Below are 8,889 nucleotides of genomic sequence, written 5' to 3' on the forward strand. Positions count from 1 at the left end.
AGTAGGTCTTTGTAAAAAAAAAAAAAAAAGAAGGTGGCAGTAGATTTTTCAACAGTGTTTAGAATTCCTTCAGGAATCTTGATCTTATTTACAATTCTGCCTTGCTTGATAATCATTAGATTTCTCCTCACCCTCATTTATCACTGCTCAGGCCTCTCCATAACATCAAGTACCCAGATTCTTTAAATGATCCTGTTCCAGCCATCACATCATATCAGAAAATTGTTTGAACAACACAAATTACCTTTCACAATTTACACAGAAGCAAAAGACAGGTATAAAAATTTCTAATGCAAAATATTTCCTGTGAAATTAGACTTCAAAGTAAATACATTTACTAACAGAACCAGAGAAGACTCTCAGGTATCTTCATGAGAGCATGTGCTTTACAGGCAGACTAGGAGCTGAAAAAGCATGCATTTCACAAGGTTACCAGGTAACACACAGTAACTATAACTATAGAAGGCAACAGATGTGGTTCTTATTTATTCTTATTTGTTCTTCCCCCACCTTCTCATAACTAATCTATACAGATAAACTGTCACAGCAACTTGATTTATACACCAAGGATACCAGCAAAAACATGTTAATTCCCCTTGGAGAACTCACGAATGGAGTCCTGCCTGTCCTGGTGCTGGCAGGGACTAAAACTAAATGCCTTTCCCTGCTACAGGCTCTGCAACTTCTCCTGGCACCGGCACTCTGTGCTGGGTGCTCCTGCTCAGACTGCAGCCATCAACCCCCCAGTTCATGTCACAGGCAAGGCTGCATCATTCAGAAAAAGTCCTCCCTTTTCTACTTTACAGCATTTTACTACATGAGAGTAGAGCTCAAAAAGAAACCAGCCTTTTTGAAATGATGGATGCTGTACACAGTGGAGCACATTCTTCCAAAGGAACACTGGACTTGCTCTGTGTGTACTAAATGCAATGGATACTGTCCTGTGCTCCTGGTAAAGTGACTGATCCTCCTATCAACAACAAACACAGCCATCCTGAAGATCATGTAAACATATTCCACAAGAGGGAAGAGAGAATTCTCCCAGCAATTTTTTGAAAAGAATCCTTTCTTTGTAACAGAGTCCTTTCAATTTTAAATTTGCAAATTGAAAAGTGCAGTAAGCAATACAGAATTTAAAACAATAAACAAATACCACAGCAGATAAATAGGCATTTATTAAAGTTCATCTCAGAACAAACAAAAATAATAAAAGACATTAAGGCATCTTGTATTCAATGACAGTTCATACAGTAAAGATGACTCCTCCTTCTTATACAAGAGAGCAGATTAGGAAAAAAAAAGAAAAGAGCTCTCACAAAGAAGTTCTCCCAAACTGTTTGATGGATTACTGATTTCCCCTGTCCCACCAGTTAGTTAGGAAATCCCTCCAAAGAATGCCTATTTCTCCAATGAAGCAGCTACAAAATCCCAACACTCATTGAGACACTGCAAGAAAGCACTTTTGCCCCTCCTCAGACATCCCACTGTCTGTAAACATGCACACTGGAGAAAGACCAACAGATGGATACTGTGCAGAATAAAGAAGCTGCACTCCTGCTAGAACCATTCATTTTTGAGCAGAATATTTGGCCTTGCTTTCACTAGTATTTACTACTTCAGCCAGTTACTAGTGAAAATGAGACCACAAGCTCTAGCCTGTTCTGCAATGCAACAATTTGTACATCCTCCTTCTAATTCATACTAGATAAACAAATGACAAAGGTCTTATTTCCATGGAACAATTTATTTTGATGAATTAAGCCATCAAGCCACCAATCACTGTTATAGTGCTTTTTTCTTCAATTGGAATAAGAACATCAGGAAATGTTTACAGTATCATTGGGTTCACTATAACAGGATTTTACTACAGACTAAATATAAATTAATAAACACTTCAGCACTATTAACCACACTGGCTCTCTATATCCTTTGTCACATTCTAACCTTCATTTAAGGCAAGTTTGTTGGTTGATTTTTCTGAAGACGACCACATGGTCTCTAGATAAGCTTGTGTGACTAGATTTACAAGTTAGGAAATTGAGCTTTATAAAATGTTTACTTCAACAAATATGAAAGTTATTAAGAGAGAGATGGTGACCCAGAATTGCACTGTATTAAAAGGTGGAGTTTCCTTGTACCAAAGTCCTTTATTCATCATCTTTAGAACCAGTTTTGCTTAACTATAAAAGAGACACAAAAAGAAAGTATTCAAATTTTAGACTGTCATTCCATTTATTAGGGAACAAGAACGTTATTTCCATCTCACACTGAACATGCATTTACTTAATTAACAATACAGACTGATTGTGCTACTGTATCAAAAGACTGAAAAGCATCAGAAGTTAATTCTTAAGCTTAAACACTAAATGAGCTTATTTCCTGATCATGAAAGTTGAATTTAAAAAAAACCAACCAAACAACAAACCCCAGAAAAACCTCAGGGCACTGTTTCTATTTAATTTGAAGGCTTTATCACCAGCTCTCCAAAAAGAAAAAAAAAGATGAAGTAATGGAACTTTATCTTCACACATCTCTGAGAGAATTCCCATATAGAAATTTAGACAGTATAAAAATAGACATTAACATTAACTTAGTATTTCTCACCTTTTAAAGCCATGCTTATAATTATCAAAAGTAGCATGCCTATCATGAAATCTATCTGAAAACCAAGACAGCCACTATAAACAGCCACTTTTAACTCAGAAGGACTCTGCCCAAAACAATCTTCATCATTTACTTGCTCTTACTTAACAACTGGAACTGGTGTTAGGTCTTGTAGCAAAAATTACCTCAATTGTGTAAAATAAAATAGTTTGCTTTCAAAATTGTAAAGCAGTGATTTTCACTGAATCAGCAAAGACAAGAGGGTGGAAGAAATCAATACTGAGGGAGCAAATAGAAAAGAATTATTCACTGGAGCAGCTGCAGCAGAGAATGAGGCTTGTAGAGACAGCAAGGTGCTCCCACTTGGGACAGCTCCCTTTAATTTCTTACTTATCCACTGTCCTCCAGAACCTGGCAGCACTACTAACTTTATTTAAAATATCTTCTTGTCATATGAAGACAGAATATTTGCAGCACATTTCGTTAGCAAAGCCCTCTCATCATAAAATTAAGATTTAATTGCTCAGTAAATAAAAAAAGAAACCAATGAAGTTCAAAGAGTGAAGTCCTTCAGACTAATATTCAGAACAACTAGCATTTTAAAGCTTTTGAGAAATTTGTAAATTAGAATCCAAAATAAGAAGCAGTTCTTACTCTTTCTTACAAATCTTTTTAACAGTAAAAAAAGAGAACTTGAAAATACTTACATGCTGGACACATATAGAAATTAATCAGACATCATAGTCAAATCCAAACATAGTTAGGAAGAAAAGCAAGAAAAAAATATATCAGATCAGTTTTCTTCAGATATAAGTACAAATAATTTTCAATTTACATACACAGCATGTTCACAATACTGTATATAATACACTCACTTTACCTTAATTACATCAACCCAGTTCCATCCTCGTGGAAGCTCTCCTTTGTTGTCTGCAGAAAAAGGTTTTAATTTCAGCACACAAGCTAAAGGGAATATTTATCTTTCTTCAAAATCAACCCACAAAATTCTAAATATCCAAACCCCTCAATTTCTGCACTCTGAAGCCATGAGGACAGAAACAGATTTTAATGTCTTAAACACAGCGTGTTCTTCAACAACCTCAAAGTGAAAGGAGGAAATGAAATGGCCTTAAGCTGTGCCAAGGGAGGTTCAGATTAGATTTCAAAAAACCATTTTTCACTAAAAGAGTAGTTAAGTATTGGAATAAGTGGCCATGGGGAGTGGTGGAGCCACTGTCTGTGGAAGTGCTCCAGAGGTGCCTGGATGTGGCACTTGGAGACAGGTTTAGGGGTGATTATAGTGGTGATGGGCTGATGGTTGGATAGATGAACTTCAAGGTCTCTTCCAACCTTGGTGTGATTCTCTGATTATGTGATTCAAAGTAATTCAGTTTAAATAAAAACACCTCAGTCCACCTGAAATTTAGTTTAGAAAGTAGCTCCAATATGAGCTGGGCTGACCAGCAATGATGAATTCTGCCAAAGAACTGCATTTTATGCAGCTTTTCCTTTACACAGTTAACATTAAGCTTGCCATTTATACATTAGGTTAGGTAGATTACATGCAGAAATTGCTATGACAGGGTACAACTTATTGCTACAACAGGATATTCAAATACTTTACTCTGGGTTCCAAATAAAATACTTTTGTTTAGAAATTACATTTTTAATAATGTGAATTATTTATGAGGGCCCATCAACAAACTGCATTTTTTGCTGAAAGTGAATTTTTTGAGGTTCCAAATCCTCTCCTTCTACAAGTGTTTTTTGAAAATTTCTTTTTCATCACCAACTGAAATAAAACAAAACAAACCAAAACAAAGATGTCATTAAATTATGACTCTATAGAAAGTTGTTGTGACCAGAACTAACATCTCAGGCAAGAACAATTCATCTAAAACAAATAAAATGGAGACCACAGACTTAAAGTAGCTCATCTTACAAACAAATTACTAGTTATACTTTCTCTAGCCAGGTGTCCCTGCTATAAAATTTGGATTTTCATACTGATCAAAGCAAAGATTAGTTTAGTGAACAAACCTGTTTTATCAGCTAGTTTTCGTTTCTGGGTTTTGGACAACTGCTCCTTTTTCTCTTTTTTCTTACTTGGTGGCACTTCAGGAGTTCCAATTGAAATACTATTGCTTACTGAAGTCTGAGAAGGATAAAAGTAGTTGTAAACATTTTGCACATTAGTTCCATGGATACCCCTGTATGATGTGATTATTAAACCTGACATACTGAAATACCTTGACTGTCAGAAAGAAGCAATGCTGTCAGCAGCCTGCAGCTTTTAATCTACATATAATCAGGGCTGTACTTTTTTTAAAACGTGTTAGGGACTGGAATTATTCTCTTCCAGTTGCAAAGGGCACCTTTTTCACTTTTAAAATTTAGTCATGGAGTGTGATTTAGTCTGAATGGATTCAGACTTCTCAAACATAGAAATCATTCCTTCTTCCTCAAAGCAGATCTGCTGCACCATCATGGCAAACAATGTGCTTACACAACCCAAAAGCCACAAACTGACCCAGCCTGACTACTTTAAGACCCTGGAGGTGCACTTATACAATCCCAGGAAGGCTGCAGTAAATTGCCACCCCTCCAATCCTCAGCAGACACATCTCTGTTTCAGCTTCTTTAGTCTTGCTTCTGCTCAAAGTCTCTATTTTAATGTTATCCTGTGGGACATAACAGCAGGCTGCAAACATTTTGGTGTAACAGCAAAATAACTATCAAATGGAACATTTATCACCACAGAGCATTGTGGCACCATACTTTGTGTGTCACTTTCAGCCACTAACATGTATAACCAATTAACTGATTTACAGCTTAGAGAGAACTCTGAAGTATTCAGGCTATAATAATCAATTTTTTTTTTCAGTTTTAAAAGCACAAAATTAAAATCAGAATTTATCTACATACCACAGTGTTAACAGGTTGATTTTCCATGAACACCTCCTTGTTGTCTTTGGCATATTCAAAAAGTGTGTATGTCATTGCAGTTCCGAGATTTGCTTCAACTTCTACCATTAACTTATCCAATATGCTTTGCTTAATGGCTGAAGATCTAAAAGAAATCATTAAACTCAACTGTAAACTAGACAGATAATAAAAAGCTTTTCAAACAAAGAGTCCCCACCACAAGGCCAGGGAGTGAAGCTGTCACAAATATTTACATTGTGTTGTTGAAGAAAGCATCCATCGATATGACTGGTGCTGTTTGTGGATATGTTTCTGGCCAAGAAACTTCTATTAGAAAGGCTTTGGGATCTCCACTTTCACCTATCTGAAGAGGAAAAAAAAAACCAAAAACTTTATAAATCAACAGTTTCCAGTTATCTTCTGAGGATCACAAAACCAATAAAGAAGCCTATTACTGCTTTTAGACCATCAAAATGCCTTGAGATGACTATTTTGATAATTATCAGTCAGAAAATAAAGCTATTATCTAGAAAGAGCATTAAGTTTTGGACATCAATATTAACATTTACCCTGCAGTTTTTTCATTCTAGAAGAAGCAGCAGAAACTGTCAAATCTCTTTTTATGGTTAGGGTTTTTAAATTCCTTTGTTTAAAAGCTACTTTGTAATATCTTCAGCCAAATATTATACTACCACATATAAGAAGAGAAAATGTGAAGCCTTTTCTCCCCCCCACACATCTAATCACAGAGCAATATGAAAACAAGCCACAAGACAGGGCTGAAATAAGGATGATAATAAACTAGTAAGCTAAGATAGCAAAAATAACAGGTAAGAATATCAATAGTTATGTCTCACGGCTATAGGTATTTTATTTCCCTGTATGAAAGAATAAGTAGTAAAAGATTTAAGAAGTCAGTAGAATGAGTCTGGATTTAAAAAAAATTACAGTATAATACTGACATACAATCAGAAATAACTGTTTCACACAAGGATTTGGAAGACTAGCAAAGTAAGGTTTCTAAAACCACCCCAAATTTTCCCTTATTTGCCTCATTATAAAAATCAGCCTTTATCTAATTATGTAGAATAAAGTGTGTCCACAAGAGAAGGCCTAATCAAGGTAAGGCTATGGTACTTCAAAATTTAAAAAGTAAACAAAAAATTGCTGCTTTCTTATTTACAATATCTGTTTCAGCAGACTGGACTGACATTCAAAACCACCTGTTTAATGGTGAAATAAATAAGACTTCAAATCAAGAATCTGCAACATTTTTCAAGTCAGCATTTACAGTTCATTTCCCACTGCTACCAAGAGCAGAAGTGGCTGCAAGGTTCACAGGGATCTCTCAGGAAAGCACTGTCTGCGTGCAGAGCAAATCCTACAAAGCCATACAAATTCTTTCTATCTTCTCATGCACTTACTTGCATGATGACTTCTCACAATACATTTTCTCTTAATGGGAAAGATGTATTATTGCCTTTGTATGACACTAAGTTTTATTGTGTTTGAGTTATCCTAACTTTTGACAATTATTTTTTGTCTAATAAAAATCAGCAATGACCAAAGATAGTGAAAAGTAAAATGACACACTTTAGGCTTGTAGGCATGTCATATTTCCACTTTCAAAGAAATTAAATTTATTAAATTAAATTTATTAAGAATGATCCAATCAATGAAGAAATGGTGCTCTTGGCTGGGATTCCAAGTGCTATTAATTTTTCTCATTACAATTAGTGACATTGTTCTTAAGTTATTTGAGAAGCCACAGAAAGGTGATTTTAGATGGCTTCTCCCTGAAACAGGCATATTGCATTTCCAGAAGTCTCCCTTCTGTCCTATGGGTGCCTCAGTAAAGTTTTCTGGCAGATCAAAAGATCTGCCTCAGTCTGTGCCCAGAAGAACTTTCAGGTTTTTAAATCTGAGAAAGCTGGTGAGAACTTCATGCCAGAATCTAGTTGTGTACCTTGAGCTCAGCACTCCCTGTATGTCTCTTCTGACCAGACTATCACTGCACACATCCAAAGCATTTTTTGGATTTTCTCTTTAGCAGGTAAACAAGACACAATCAACAGTCTTTGGACAAGAGACGGGAATCTCGTAACTAAGCAGTTAACAAAGGCTCTCCAAATTTTACATAGAAACATCTCTATAAATCTCTCCATTTCTAACCTGTTAGGGTAAATATTACACAGTAGGCTGGCTCCTTCAGAGGACTTGACAGTTCTGGCTAGGCAGGGCACAGACATGCAAGTGGGATGCCTGGCTCAGGGATAACTGGCTTGTGGTGCCAAGCAATAGGGCAAGAGGCAACGGGCAGAACCTGACAGACAGGAAGCTTCACCTGAGTGTAAGGAAGGATTGCTTTACTGTGCAGTGACTGAGCATGGAAGGGATTGTCCAAAACGGCTGTGGGGTCTCCCTCACCGCAGATTTTCAGGAACCGACTGGACGCAATGCTGTGCTCTAGGACGATCCTGCTTGAGCAGGGAGGTTGGACCAGCTGACTCATTGTGGTCCCTTCCACCCCCACCCGTTCCGTGGTTCTGTAACAAACAAACCATGCTGGGGGCAGGTTCATATACACTACACTCAGTGCTTTGAAGTACTGTTGTACCAAGCAGCCTGAAAAAACGCCCTGTGGATCTATCCTTTACTGCATATCAGATACCTCTTTGGCTTAGAATCCCCGAGTATGGCAACTGCAAGGCAGCAAATAACTTCAGGGTGCACCTTGGCCTTACCCTGTACTGGAAGGACACGGGGCTGAGCTCCCTGAAGCACACGTCTCCCTCGTAGATGGAGCGCAGCGCTTCCAGCTCCATCTGCAGCCAGGGCCAGAGCAGGGGTTACCGACCGCAGCCCCGGCACGACCTCCCCGCGCCCCGCCGTGCCCGGCCCCGCCGCCGCCGCCCAGCTCCCTCCTCCGCCCCTCACCCACTCCAGGGGCCGCCGCTCCGCTCCCTCCCGCCCCCGCCACGGGCGGCCGCCCCCTCTCCCCGCACGGCGCTATCCCGCCCTCCCAGCCCCAGTTCCGCTCTCCCTCAGGCAGCGGGGCCCGGAACTCACCTCCTGGTCCTCGTTGGCCGCCATGGCCGGAGCTCCCGGCCGCGCTCCCTGCGGCCCGGCCCGGCCCCGCTGCCGCCGGGGCTGGGCGGGCCTGCCTGGCGCGGGCCCGCCGGACTCGCACGGACGCGCCTTCCCCGAGGGCAGCGCGGGGCACCCGTGGGCACCGCCCCCTGCCCTGCCATTGGCCGGCCGCGCGTCCCCCCGCGCTTCCTCCTTCCGCTCACTGGCTCCTTCGCAGTGACGTCCCCGCGCGGGCGCTCCTCACTGGTCCAAGGGGCGCACGGAGGCGCC

General features: G+C 39.7%; 1 protein-coding gene across 1 annotated transcript; it reads right to left on the bottom strand.

Annotated features, from left to right (window-relative positions):
* Positions 1–1,157: 1,157 nt before the first annotated feature.
* Positions 1,158–8,722, bottom strand: RWDD4 (RWD domain containing 4). Its single transcript, XM_054514742.1, has 7 exons — positions 8,599–8,722; positions 8,274–8,354; positions 5,784–5,893; positions 5,530–5,674; positions 4,645–4,759; positions 3,485–3,534; positions 1,158–3,314 (listed from the first exon to the last, which is right to left on the bottom strand). Exons 1-7 carry the CDS (start codon positions 8,620–8,622, stop codon positions 3,255–3,257), a joined length of 585 nt encoding a protein of 194 aa, XP_054370717.1. The 5' UTR covers positions 8,623–8,722; the 3' UTR covers positions 1,158–3,254.
* Between the last annotated feature and the right edge of the window lie 167 nt (positions 8,723–8,889).

The sequence above is a fragment of the Molothrus ater genome, chromosome 4 (genome assembly GCF_012460135.2).
Source record: "Molothrus ater isolate BHLD 08-10-18 breed brown headed cowbird chromosome 4, BPBGC_Mater_1.1, whole genome shotgun sequence".
In the NCBI taxonomy this organism is placed as follows: Eukaryota; Metazoa; Chordata; class Aves; order Passeriformes; family Icteridae; genus Molothrus; species Molothrus ater.

Bases quoted from the DNA above. Each gene is read 5' to 3' on its own strand.
- RWDD4 (XM_054514742.1), bottom strand. From the start codon at position 8,622: ATGGCGGCCAACGAGGACCAGGAG. The intron at 8,355-8,598 runs GTGAGTTCCGGG...CCCTGGCTGCAG, and splicing joins CGGCCAACGAGGACCAGGAG to ATGGAGCTGGAAGCGCTGCG. The intron at 3,535-4,644 runs GTTTGTTCACTA...CTTTTTCTGCAG, and splicing joins AAAACTAGCTGATAAAACAG to ACAACAAAGGAGAGCTTCCA.